General features: G+C 38.9%; 7 gene segments (V, D, J or C); 5 read left to right on the top strand and 2 right to left on the bottom strand.

Annotated features, from left to right (window-relative positions):
- LOC108892119 (Ig kappa chain V-III region MOPC 63-like) overlaps window positions 1-13,644 on the bottom strand; it is a 64,761-nt gene that overhangs the window by 26,139 nt on the left and 24,978 nt on the right.
- LOC108892139 (Ig kappa chain V region BS-5-like) overlaps window positions 1-13,644 on the top strand; it is a 32,708-nt gene that overhangs the window by 16,494 nt on the left and 2,570 nt on the right.
- Window positions 712-1,998, top strand: LOC108892134 (immunoglobulin kappa variable 2D-29-like). The segment is given in 2 exon segments: window positions 712-923; window positions 1,143-1,998. Coding segments are annotated over 2 exon segments (357 nt in total).
- LOC108892145 (immunoglobulin kappa variable 2-29-like) lies at window positions 4,071-4,892 on the top strand. The segment is given in 2 exon segments: window positions 4,071-4,268; window positions 4,485-4,892. Coding segments are annotated over 2 exon segments (351 nt in total).
- On the top strand, window positions 6,029-7,533 carry LOC108892141 (immunoglobulin kappa variable 6D-21-like). The segment is given in 2 exon segments: window positions 6,029-6,251; window positions 6,468-7,533. Coding segments are annotated over 2 exon segments (351 nt in total).
- Window positions 8,810-10,448, top strand: LOC108892124 (Ig kappa chain V-III region PC 2485/PC 4039-like). The segment is given in 2 exon segments: window positions 8,810-8,956; window positions 9,173-10,448. Coding segments are annotated over 2 exon segments (369 nt in total).
- On the bottom strand, window positions 10,967-13,542 carry LOC127142296 (Ig kappa-b4 chain C region-like). The segment is given in 3 exon segments: window positions 10,967-11,462; window positions 12,735-12,772; window positions 13,539-13,542. A coding segment is annotated over 1 exon segment (249 nt).

Genomic DNA, 13,644 nt, shown 5'->3' with positions numbered 1-13,644 from the left:
CAAACAGACATTTAAACATGCAAGGTTCAGCATGTTGGTTGTTGGCTTCCAGTTTTCACACCCCATAAATATAGAAAAACAAGCAAAAATTTGTTGTGAACAGAAAAACTGTTGTTTATTGATTTGACTGGAGTTATTCAGCAATGTCAAAATGTACACTAATGTATCATCTGCAAACACAGAAATAAAATCAATTTGATGTTGCTTATTCAACACCAGCAGCACATGAAGTTTAACCCCAGGATGGATTCTTGTGGGACGCCAAAACTATTATTGATAGTAGTTGATGAGTGTTGACCAAGTGAGACAACATCATCTCTGCCTGACAGATGAGAACTGAACCAGTTTAACACAAGAAAACATCCACAGTATAAGTTTCACTATATTGTTGTTGAAACTATCAGTGACAATATTTTAATGTAAAGGTATAATACTGATAATATCTTATAGTCTGTTTAACCTTTGGTTGTTATCTCTGTGCTGCAGTGAGTCAAAGAGCTGAAACTGACTTCATGTAAAAAGTAGGTAATTGCAGAAAAATGACTTTTGAATTTAAGATACCGGTATATTCCCTGTAACTGGATGTTCTATTTGATTAGACATCTAATGTGACACAGTTTTCTTGGCCTTTCACCTGCATTGTATTTATTGACGTGTCATTTTTATGCTGTTACTATCTCTGAGGATGATTTAAACAGTGAGTACTCCCAGCAGTGAGGAGGAAACAGCCTGATGTGTTGAGGACAGCTACAGTTGACTGACTCTGTGTGTTTGCATATCTGTCCTGCCTCTCTGCTCCCAGCCGTTAAGAGGCCAGTGTTGATCAGTGGCTGTCCAGGCCTTTCAGAGCCACTGACACGCCGGCAGCACAATCATCATGTCTCTGACTCTACTGCTGGCCACCCTGGGGCTCCTTGTTCAGGGTGAGACTCTCTTCTGAAAACTTTGACACTTCAGGATGCAACCAGGTTCACCACAATGATGTTCTGCTATGATGGAGAAACACTCAAACAAGCAGCATTGACCTTCTTCCATCTATTCTCCATGTTAAAGAAATGATCCTCTTCTGTTTGGATGTTGATCATCTTTCTCCAAGCTGGATTTGTCTCAATAACCCTTCTCCTCTTTTTCATGTTTTCCAGGTTCATCAGGAGAAATCATCCTGACTCAGTCTCCTGGATCTCAGTCTGTTGTTCTGGGACAGACTATCTCTATCAGATGTAAAACAAGTTCAGGTGTTGGTAGTGACCTCCACTGGTACCTTCAGAAACCTGGAGAAACTCCTAAACTCCTGATATATAATGATGTAACCCGTTACTCCGGCGTTTCAGACCGTTTTACTGGAAGTAAATCTAGTAACACTGACTTCACTCTGACCATCAGTAGAGTTCAGGCTGAAGATTCAGGAGTTTACTACTGTCAGCAGAGTGAGGGCTGGCCATTCACACAGTGATACAACGTCGTACAAAAACCTCCCTCAGCTGCAGAGGAACTGATCTGACTCAACAGCTGCACTGACACTAAAACTGTAGAGGTCTGACTAAAGCAGATTCTCAAGCTGTAGGAAACATTCACTGATAGAAATACTGTGTTTAATTTATTGATAAAGATATTGGATACTTTACTCATTCAAATTACAGAGTCAGGAGTCTGTATTAACTGAGTAGGTATCTGTTATTGGAAACACCAAACTCAGTTCAAAATGAAAGACAATTCAACTGGAATTAAAATGTAATTTAAAGAATTTGTTAAAGATAACATTGTTATGATCAAATTCCAAATCCTAAGAAATTGTTGAAATTTGTGAGTTTAACTAAATACGCCCATCAAAGTAAAACAAAACTCACTAGTATTGCTAAAAACTTTTATGTTGTACGGTTATGTTGTGAATCAGTTTATCCAATCATATTGTTGTAAAATCAATACTAAGCAATGACAAAGTCCCTGTGACCTAAACCAGTAATGAAATGAGTCAATGTGGATTTCATGGATCAGCTGTTACTATTAAGACATGTGATAGCAGACATGTATCACTTTAATAATAAAGCAGACTGAAAATAAACTCATGTATCTATTTTGTCATGAAATACTGAGGATGACTGCATCTCTAAAATCAAACAGCATCATTGAGATATATGATAGTCAAGTTAAACAGACATAGAGAGTTGCAGAGTGAGTGCAGAGTCAATGGATATCTCTTTATGCTGATGAAACCTGACTTTATATTTCTAATCCTGATAATCTAACAAATATTCTATTAACCTCCATGAGGATGATTTAAACAGTGAGTTGAAGGTATTTTCATCCAAAATATGAGCACTGACACATTTTAAATCAACACTCAGTGAGAGCATTTCCATAGAGAACCACTTTGCATCAGCAGCACCATGCTCCAGTGCTCTGGGAGAGTTTATAGTCCTGAGAGTTGAAGACTGGATGACTGACAGCTGTCCTTCATGACAACAGAAGCCACAGAAATCCTCCTCATCAAAAACATGACTTTGACCTCCGTCCTCATCTGGACTCTCCTCTGCTTCACTCAGGGTGAGGAAAAGCATTTTTCTGTCCTGTGAAAATCATTTGGAGTGTAGCTGAGTTTCACCTCACCATCTCATGTCCAGTGTTTCTTCTTTCTCCTCAGGGTCTGTTGGACAAAATGTTGTCTTGACTCAGCCAGCAGCCAAAACAGTACAGCTGGGTCAAACTGTCTCTATTGAATGTAGGGCCAGTTCACAAATTGGATCATGCTGTTCCCCCAAAAAATACTACCTTGCTTGGTACCATCAGAAAACTGGAGAAGTTCCTAAACTTCTGATCTACTACACATCAGACAGAGAGTCAGGAATCTCCTCCAGGTTCAGTGGAAGTGGATCAGGGAATGGAGTTGACTTCACTCTGACCATCAGTGGAGTCCAGGCTGAAGATTCAGGAGTTTATTACTGTAGCAGTTATCACTATATCAACAGTCAGTGGCTGTGCACACAATGAAAAACTGCCATACAAAAACCTCCCTCAGTCAGACTGAACAGAAACTGAACTGACTGCTGCAGCTGGAAGCTACTGCAGAGACTGATACAGTTCACTGAGGACACACACACGTCTTGGTTGTACCATGCTCCTGGACACCTGTGACTGATATTGTTTTCCCTAACACCTTGCCCTAACCTTAACACAACTGAATTTGTAATCCTAACCCTTAAACCAAGTCTTAACCTTCAAAAAGTCACTTAAACATGCAGGGTTCAACATGCTGGCTGTTGGCTACCACTTTTCACAACCTACATATATAGAAAAACCAGCAAGAATTTATTAGGAACAGAAAATTGTTGTTTACTGATTTGACTGGAGTTATTCAGCAATGTCTAACTGTACACCTATGTACCATTCACAAACAGAAAAAAACCCATGTTGTTTATTCAACACCAGCAGCACATGACGTTTAAACTCCAGAGGACCCATGATGGAGCCTTGTGGGACACCAAGATTTTTATTGATAGTAGCTAATGAGTGTTGACTGAGACAACATCCTCTCTGCCTGATAGATGAGAACAGAACCAGTGACTCAATGAGGAACATTTCTAACTTTATATTGGAGCTGACAGTATCAATAGCTGCTCATTATACTTTCTTTTTCATGTCTTTCACACATTTTTCTACACATAGACACAAATTCAGAAAATATATTCCACTTGTTTCTCATCTCTGAATAACTTGTATACACATTACATCCATTACACTGTCACTGAGAAAAGGAAATGCTTCACCTTTCTTAGCAGAGTTGTCATCACTTATTCACACATTTTCTTTGGAAAAACATCAAAATACAACATTGAAATCTGAGCTGTAAAGTGTGAACCCACAAACACCACATGGATTATTCAATGCTGAAGTTACTCAGCCAAAAGTATCAGTCACTGGTTCAGCACAGCTGTTGTTAACTGGCACTGTCAGTAAAGGGTTCTGATGCTCTCATGATTAGATGCTGCAGCAATAGGCCTCTAACAGACTAAGTATAAACGCTGTGGGATAAACAGTTCCACAGTGTAGTAGTCCCATCAGTGAGGAGGAAACAGCCTGATGTGTTGAGGACAGCTACAGTTGACTGACTCTGTGTGTTTGCATATCTGTCCTGCCTCTCTGCTCCCAGCCGTTAAGAGGCCAGTGTTGATCAGTGGCTGTCCAGGCCTTTCAGAGCCACTGACACGCCGGCAGCACAATCATCATGTCTCTGACTCTACTGCTGGCCACCCTGGGGCTCCTTGTTCAGGGTGAGACTCTCTTCTGAAAACTTTGACACTTCAGGATGCAACCAGGTTCACCACAATGATGTTCTGCTATGATGGAGAAACACTCAAACAAGCAGCATTAACCTTCTTCCATCTATTCTCCATGTTAAAGAAATGATCCTCTTCTGTTTGGATGTTGATCGTCTTTCTCCAAGCTGGATTTGTCTCAATAATCCTCCTCTGTTTCGTGTTTTCCAGGTTCATCAGGACAAATCACAGTGACTCAGTCTCCTGGATCTCAGTCTGTTGTTCTGGGACAGACTGTCTCTATCAGATGTAAAACTGGTTCAGCTGTGACCTACCTCAGCTGGTACCTCCAGAAACCTGGAGAAATTCCTAAACTCCTGATTTATCAAGCCACAACCCGTCAGTCTGGAGTTTCAGATCGTTTCAGTGGAAGTAGATCTGGGACTGACTTCACTCTGACCATCAGTAGAGTTCAGGCTGAAGATGCAGGAGTTTACTACTGTCAGCAGGGTGACAGCTTCCCGTTCACACAGTGATACAACGTTGTACAAAAACCTCCCTCAGCTGCAGAGGAACTGATCTGACTCAACAGCTGCACTGACACTAAAACAACAGGTTTGACAAATATATTTAATGGATAAATAGTAATGTTTATACTTATAGGATTAGGAAACTCACTTCATTTCGATAAATGATTAATCAGAAATATTTTACTGGTCTCCAGTCTGGGTTAGAATCACTGTTATTGTACAGTTTATTTAGTCAAGGCCAAACACATCAAACATGTACAGGAGATAATTATCTAAAACACAAATTACTATTAAGTTAGATCTTAACTAATTTTAGCTTAAATAATTTTGGAAATTTTCAAACAAATGAAAACTTTGTGGAGTAAACTTCAAGTTTCACTCGAAACATATTAGACTAATACAGTATGAGTCTCATTACACCACAAGCACTGAATACGTCTCACAAAAATTGAAGACCAAATTTTGTTATTCACTAAAATAAAGAAATGTACATGTAAATATCACAGAAAGTATGGGGTGCTGCCAGCCCACATAGAGGGTGGACCATCTATTTGGGCAGTGGAAACCTTTGAAGGGATGTTGTAAAAAAAAAAAAAAAAAGCAGGTTGGAGTATGTGTTCAAAAAGTGATATTTGTTAACAATAATATAAATGAAACAGAGGGAAAATGAACCCTGGGAAACTCAACAAAAAGAACTTCAGCTACAGCTACTAAAGAAAACAGAAATAAAATCTGCAGCCTCACAGCACACTCCCACCTCTCCTCTCTATTGAAGGACTGAATGGCATTTTATCTTCTCCTCCTAACTAGAACATACCACCTGCCCAGGTAACTATGGGGGTGAATGACATAGATACTAGGCCTTCCAAGCACACATAACACCACACAACTGTCAACACTGGATTTTTCTGTTATTGCTGACGATCACAATCTACTATAAGCACACAAATGATTCATAAGTGAACAAAGTTCAACCAAATGTCATTTACTACTGAACAGTTTTACCCATCCTCCTACATCCTAACACTGCCCAGTCTCTCACTGCTGAGAGGATCTAATGATGACTGACCCTTCAACATATCAGAAATCTGTGAACAAAGATAAACCACATATCACAACCAATGTATTCAGTTACTAAAAAGAGTTACTGGATCTCTTTATGCTGATGACACCTGACTTTATATTTCTGATCATGAAAATCCAGCAAGATTTCTATTAATGTGCATGAGGAAGATTTAAACGGTCAGTAGTCCCATCAGTGAGGAGGAAACAGCCTGATGTGTTGAGGACAGCTACAGTTGACTGACTCTGTGTGTTTGCATATCTGTCCTGCCTCTCTGCTCCCAGCCGTTAAGAGGCCAGTGTTGATCAGTGGCTGTCCAGGCCTTTCAGAGCCACTGACACGCCGGCAGCACAATCATCATGTCTCTGACTCTACTGCTGGCCACCCTGGGGCTCCTTGTTCAGGGTGAGACTCTCTTCTGAAAACTTTGCTTCAGGATGCAACCAGGTTCACCACAATGATGTTCTGCTGTGATGGAGAAACACTCAAACAAGCAGCATTGACCTTCTTCCATCTATTCTCCATGTTAAAGAAATGATCCTCTTCTGTTTGGATGTTGATCATCTTTCTCCAAGCTGGATTTGTCTCAATAATCCTTCTTCTCTGTTTCATGTTTTCCAGGTTCATCAGGAGACATCATCCTGACTCAGTCTCCTGGATCTCAGTCTGTTGTTCTGGGACAGACTGTCTCTATCAAATGTAAAGCCAGCACAGATATTGATGATGATCTCCACTGGTACCTTCAGAAACCTGGAGAAGCTCCTAAACTCCTGATTAGATATGCTACAACTCGTCAGTCTGGAGTTTCAGATCGTTTTAGTGGAAGTGGATCTGGGACTGACTACACTCTGACCATCAGTAGAGTCCAGACTGAAGATTCAGGAGTTTACTACTGTCAGCAGAGTAACAGCGGGTTCACACAGTGATACAACGTCGTACAAAAACCTCCCTCAGCTGCAGAGGAACTGATCTGACTCAACAGCTGCACTGACACTAAAACAACAGAGGTTTGACATAAATGAATGGATAAATAATAATGTGGACATTTGAAGGATTACTAACCTGAATTAATTTTAATTCATAATTAATTATATTTCTTAAATATTTAATTAGTCTCCAGTTTGAATTAGGATTAGTCTTACTCTACAATTTATTGAGTCAGAACCAAAAACATCAAGCATGTACAAGAGATCATTTTATCTTTTATTTCACTCAGATTACTGTAAAGTTAAATCTAAACTCTGCTATTTAAATATAATTCAGCTGCAATAAGTATTTTACTATGTTTTTTCAGTGCTTGAATATTACAAACATCAGTGTCCCCAGACTGAATTGAAATCTCAGGACACTGAAGCTCCAGATCTGCAATGGAACAAATGGTGCATGTATGTCAATCACATCACTGTAATCTAACACTGATATGAATGAGCTTCTAAATGAAAGAGCAGAAAAAGGCCAAGTTTAGACCTGAGCTTTTTCAAGAAGTTATCAGTGTGCACAGTAAAAGCCATGTAAGAATGAGGGTGACTTATACAGCAGAGCACACTGGGCCCAGGTGTGGCTCATGAAGCTAACGACTCTCCAATCAGCACCTGCAATACAAGGTGGAGGGGTTGTCACACAAGACATACAGAACATGTCACTGAAAACAAGAGTATGGTAGAGGATCTACTATGACATGAGGCCTCAACAAGAGAAAAAACTAAACATGGTGCATGCCCCAAAACCAGAACTAAACCAATCAGCACCATGTGTCTGCTGCCACCTCAGACACAAACTATCAAACAAAACAACCTAAATCAATGACCCCCCAGTTATTATGACCTGGCTCAAGAGGCCACAACAGAAGGGAAACACACCACAGGCAGAAATTAATAGAGAATATTTTACTGAACTGAACCAAATTAGACCAAATTAAACAATCCAAACATGGCATGTTGAAGTCAGTAAAGTCAGTGATGGGTGGTGTGCATGAGTTAAAGGTGTGGGTGCAAGTGTTACAGTACAAACACAAGAATAAACTTAAGACAGCATCCTGAAACACATAAATGTCTGTTTATAAAGAGAAGGGAGAGAAAACTGCTGCTGTTGCATCAGGAAGGCAGACTGAGCTGGACTGCAGCCAGGTTCAAATAACCTTGGAACACACCAGGTGTTCCAGGTTACTCAAACGATTCACCTGCAGAGTGAGCAGAGAGACAGGTGAATCACACCAGACACAATATTATACAGCAGGGATCATCACTGGATGACAGTGTATCAAGATTTTTCATTTCAATGTCTGAGTTAAAGCCGGTCCAACAAAGACAGATTGCTACTTATTTCTATTTAGCTGCTGAAATTGTTTATAACAAGAATTTATTATAAACAGAAAAAATAATCATGTTTATCAGTCAGACTAGAGTCATTCAGTGATATCTACATGTACAGTTATCTATCATCTGCATACAAAGAAAGATCAGTTCCATGTTGCTTAATCAGAACAAGCAGCACATGAAGTTTAAAGTCCAGAGGACCCAGGATGGAGCCTTGTGGGATACCATGATTTTGATGTCTAAAAGCTAATGTATGTTGACACTAGATAATATCCACAGTATGTGTTTCAGTATATTGTTGTTGACAGTGACCACAGTTTAATATAAACGTTTAAAACTGATAATATTTCATAGTCCTTTGGTTGTTATCTCTGTGCAGTAGTGAGTCAAAGAGCTGAAACTGACTTCATGTAAAATGCAGGTAATTGCAGAAAAATTACTTTTGAATTTAAGATACCGGTATATTCCCTGTAACTGGATGTTCTATTTGATTAGACATGTCAGCTGCATTGTATTTATTAACGTGTCATTTTTATGCTGTTTTTATCTCTGTGAGGATGATTTAAACAGTCAGTACTCCCAGCAGTGAGGAGGAAACAGCCTGATGTGTTGAGGACAGCTACAGTTGACTGACTCTGTGTGTTTGCATATCTGTCCTGCCTCTCTGCTCCCAGCCGTTAAGAGGCCAGTGTTGATCAGTGGCTGTCCAGGCCTTTCAGAGCCACTGACACGCCGGCAGCACAATCATCATGTCTCTGACTCTACTGCTGGCCACCCTGGGGCTCCTTGTTCAGGGTGAGACTCTCTTCTGAAAACTTTGCTTCAGGATGTAACCAGGTTCACCACAATGATGTTCTGCTGTGATGGAGAAACACTCAAACAAGCAGCATTGACCTTCTTCCATCTATTCTCCATGTTAAAGAAATGATCCTCTTCTGTTTGGATGTTGATCATCTTTCTCCAAGCTGGATTTGTCTCAATAACCCTTCTCCTCTGTTTCATGTTTTCCAGGTTCATCAGGAGACATCACCCTGACTCAGTCTCCTGGATCTCTGTCTGTTGTTCTGGGACAGACTGTCTCTATCAGATGTGAAGCCAGTTCAAGTGTTGAGTATAGTGGTTATAAGTGGCTCCACTGGTACTTTCATAAACCAGGAGAAGCTCCTAAACTCCTGATTTATAGAGCTACAGGTCGTCACTCTGGAGTTTCAGATCGTTTTAGTGGAATTGCATCTAGTGGGACTGACTACACTCTGACCATCAGTAGAGTTCAGGCTGAAGATTCAGGAGTTTACTACTGTCAGCAGAGTTACAGCACACCGTTCACACAGTGATACAACGTCATACAAAAACCTCCCTCAGCTGCAGAGGAACTGATCTGACTCAACAGCTGCACTGACACTAAAACAACAGAGTTTTCATCACAGCATACTGTATGTTAAGAAGTCATTATATAATAAAATAATTTCTTTGGATGATCAAAATAGTTTTATTGATCTTTAGTTTGAAGAAGATTTATGTTTCTAAAGTTCACTACAACTACAGCCAAACACACACAGCAAGTGTCAAAGCAGTGTCCTTTAAACTGTGGTATTCTAAAACAGTTACATTAAAATCAACGTTTTAAATATTGTATAGTTGAAGAGATTTTAGTTATTATGAAACTTCATTTAACTCTTTTCATTTCATCTGATTGATCAGCTGCAATAAAAGTAAAAGAAAATGGTACAAATTCTTCTAATGATGCAGTGACACAGGGCTTCAGACAATGAGTCCAATATTAAAGCTAAACTCTGTTCTTTCATGATTTTCATTACCTGATAAGTTTACTTCACCAAGTATGAAAACACATGAACACTAAAGATATAAATATTATAAATTCTCCTATAAAGAATAAATTCTCGCAGTTTAAGCCAAAACATGTTAATCACTGAAATAAAAAATACAAAAAAATCTTTATCAATGAAACTGAATCCTGTTATATAATTCCTAATCATGTAGTTATGTCATATTTTTGTCATGGTGTGTGTTCTGTATTCCACCGAATAAAGAAATGTATTTTAGGATTAAAACCAAAAAGGATTTATGTATCCTTACAGATTTGGAAACACTTTTTTGTTTTTGATATCTTTCATTTTTCAACATTTTCAATTTTTGTATATTTTGTAGCTCCAAATTATTAATTAATTATGTTTTTGTTGTGTGTGTTCTGTATTCCAGCGAATAAAGAAATGTGTTTCAGGATTAAAACCAAAAAAGAATTTATGTGGATAATTTGGAAACACTTTTTTATCTCTTTCATTTTTCTTTGTGGTTGAGAAATGGTATATAAATATTTCCAGTGTTACACCTTGACAACAACAGATTTCATGCGTTTTATATCTCTTTATGCTGATGATACACTACTCTTTATCCCAAAATGAAACACTTCAGAAATAAGAGGTGATTGGATGATTTTTCTTGAAAACAACTGGAAAAGTATTCTCATTCTAACAAAGGTCTATTATTTAAGACAAGTGTGCTATTTTTCTCAGGAAGACAATTATGAAAACACATTATGGACTTATACTACTGCTATCACTTGTTTGTATTGAATGAGTAATACTGAGAAAATGTGCCTGCTTTAAAAAAACTGTTTATACACAGCACATATGGATAAATGAGGTAATCATACACTTTGTCTCTAAAGGCATCATGGAGAAATTACAATATTTTTGTTAGTTCTTCTCTAGATTTACACAGTGTTTAAATTAAGACAAAATCTTTTATTGAGACTTTTATAATAAAAAAGATGAAAACAACTGATTTGATGAACAGATCTTTATTTTCTGGAAACACAGAAACAATATTGAAACACTGCGAGAAGCTGGTAAATATTTCTAATGAAACATGTGAAATAAAAGAGAGAGAGACAGTGTTAGAGAGAGCAGAGTGAGAGCAGTAGCAGAGTAAAACCAGAGTCCCAGTGAGTCAGCTCAGGACTAACACTGGTCTCTCCTCAGTGTCTCTGAGACCAGAGTCTGGGAGCCCTGGGTGGCCTCACAGGTCACAGAGCCCACCTTCCCCCACTGGTCTGCATTGAGCCTCAGGGTGCTGCTCCAGCTGTAGAGGCCGTCCTTCCCCAGCACCCCGGGGCTCTTGGTCTCCTCCCAGCTGCTGCTGCTGCTGCTGCCGTCCACCTTCCAGGCCAGACTCCAGCCTGAGGGGAAGCCCTTGTTGGCCAGGCACATGAGCGTGGCCTTCCCCTGCTGCAGCTCCTCGCTGGAGGGGGGCAGCACCGTCAGGGTGGGACGAGTATCACCTACGAGACACCAATCAGCTTAGAGGACAGGGACCACACAGCTGTCAATCAAACACCACACACTTGGACACCTTAACTGTGTGAGAGTGGATTTTCTCCTTTAAGGAGTTTCTGTCAGATGGTTTTTCTGCTCCACCAGTCACTCACTCACACATTGTTTCACTTCCCGCTAAGAAACCTCTCATGCATATCAGCACACAAAGAGTCCTCATATGACCTGAAATATATCAAACTACACTGGAAACAAAAGAAGCTGATTTTACATTTCAACAACTGTCTTTTACTGGACTTTATATCAAGCAATTAAATGATAAAATCATTTCTGGAAATGTTGAATGTCCTGGTACATTTATCATGAAACACATTTACTGTCAAAACTATCAAGAGCACAACAGTTAATCAGATTTACTGTTAAAGAACATTATCAACAAAAATAACTGACAACCATATTTAAAAATGAGCCTCAGGAAGGTTTTGAAATTATTTCAAATTTGGACAAAATAAGTGAAAAATCAGAAATTTGACAGATTTCTTTTTAAAACTGAACTTCACTCACACTGTTCACAATCATTTGAACTCAACTTGAAAACAGTTTCAAATGTAAAGACTAAATGTGAAAACATTTTTACAGCAGGATTGTTGTTCTTTAATCTCTCCTGCAGCTCAAACTGTTCACATTTCACAAATGAAGTGGAACATGTAAAGAAAAGTTCAGTAAAGCTGCTCTGAGTTCAGCTTCATGGTCAAACAGGAGAAATGAAGAATAAAATAGAGATTTGAAAGAGATTTAGATCAGCCCAATGGAAATTTATATCTGCTCCAAATGTTCAGACACAGAAATTAGAAGCTGAACTGATGATACAATATTTAATATTTGATCAGAAACTTACTTCCAACATCCAGTCTGATTCCTCCACCAAAAGTCAACCACAGTGGTACAAACTGACTGAGTGGTCGTACAAAAACCTCTGACTGTAGAGAGACACGGCTCTCTGACTTTGTCTGACAAAACTAAAACTACAAGTCCTCAACTTTCTGTCATCTAAACATCTGATGATATGATTTCTTTTATGGACCAAACACTTGTAATGTTTTGATTCATCATTTACATTTTAAATCCAAAACTGTAGTTTTTGATGTTGGCAGAAAACTTCAGACAAAAATGGAACTGAAGATGTAAAATCACATATTTTAGTTTCTAGAGAAAAATGTAAGAGTGAAAATCAAAATATAGTTTGTAACATAATAAAATACATTGAAAATTGGACTTACTTCCAAATTCCAGTCTGGTTCCTCCACCGAACGTGTACCACAGTGATACAAACTGACTGAGTGGTCGTACAAAAACCTCTGACTGTAGAGAGACACGGCTCTCTGACTTTGACAACAACAAACTCAAATAAACCAGTTCCTGTTTTCAAAAACTAGTTATTTCATAGGAATCCTAACAATTGCTAATATATTTCTAAATAATTCCCTTTCTTATATATATATATATATATATATATATATATATATATATATATATATATATAACTAAAATTGATCCTTGTAGCAACAAATGAAAACAGATAAAATGAGGTTTAATAAGAAAGTTTTTTGCAGTCACTGATTGAAATTCACATAAAACTCACTGATAAGTTATCAATCAATATTCTGATTGATCCATTGATAAACATCATCATCAGAGTGATCCACCTCTCTGTTGGAGTCAGTCAGAGCATTTCCATAGAGAGCCACTTTGCATCAGCAGCACCATGCTCCAGTGCTCTGGGAGAGTTTATAGTCCTGAGAGTTGAAGACTGGATGACTGACAGCTGTCCTTCATGACAACAGAAGCCACAGAAATCCTCCTCATCAAAAACATGACTTTGATCTCCGTCCTCATCTGGACTCTCCTCTGCTGCTGCTTCACAGGTAAAGTCCAGAGAATCAAACTCCTCTCCTCTATCAACATCCGTCCCTCTGAAATGAAGCCCACAAAACCATGACGCTGCTTTATGTTTCTGTCTCTGTATCCTCAGAGTCCAGAGGCCAGGTCACAGTGACTCAGCCTGGAGCAGTGAGTGCTGCTCTGGGAGGCTCTGTCACCATCACCTGTAGGGTCAGTTTACCAGTTGATGGTGATTGTGGCTCATCACGGAATCTCCCCTGTCAATCCTGGTACCAACAAAGAAATGGA

Source organism: Lates calcarifer, linkage group LG3, assembly GCF_001640805.2.
Source record: "Lates calcarifer isolate ASB-BC8 linkage group LG3, TLL_Latcal_v3, whole genome shotgun sequence".
NCBI classification, from domain to species: domain Eukaryota; kingdom Metazoa; phylum Chordata; class Actinopteri; family Centropomidae; genus Lates; species Lates calcarifer.
Note: the sequence above shows the minus strand (reverse complement) of the source record. Positions and strands in the feature narration are given on the sequence as shown.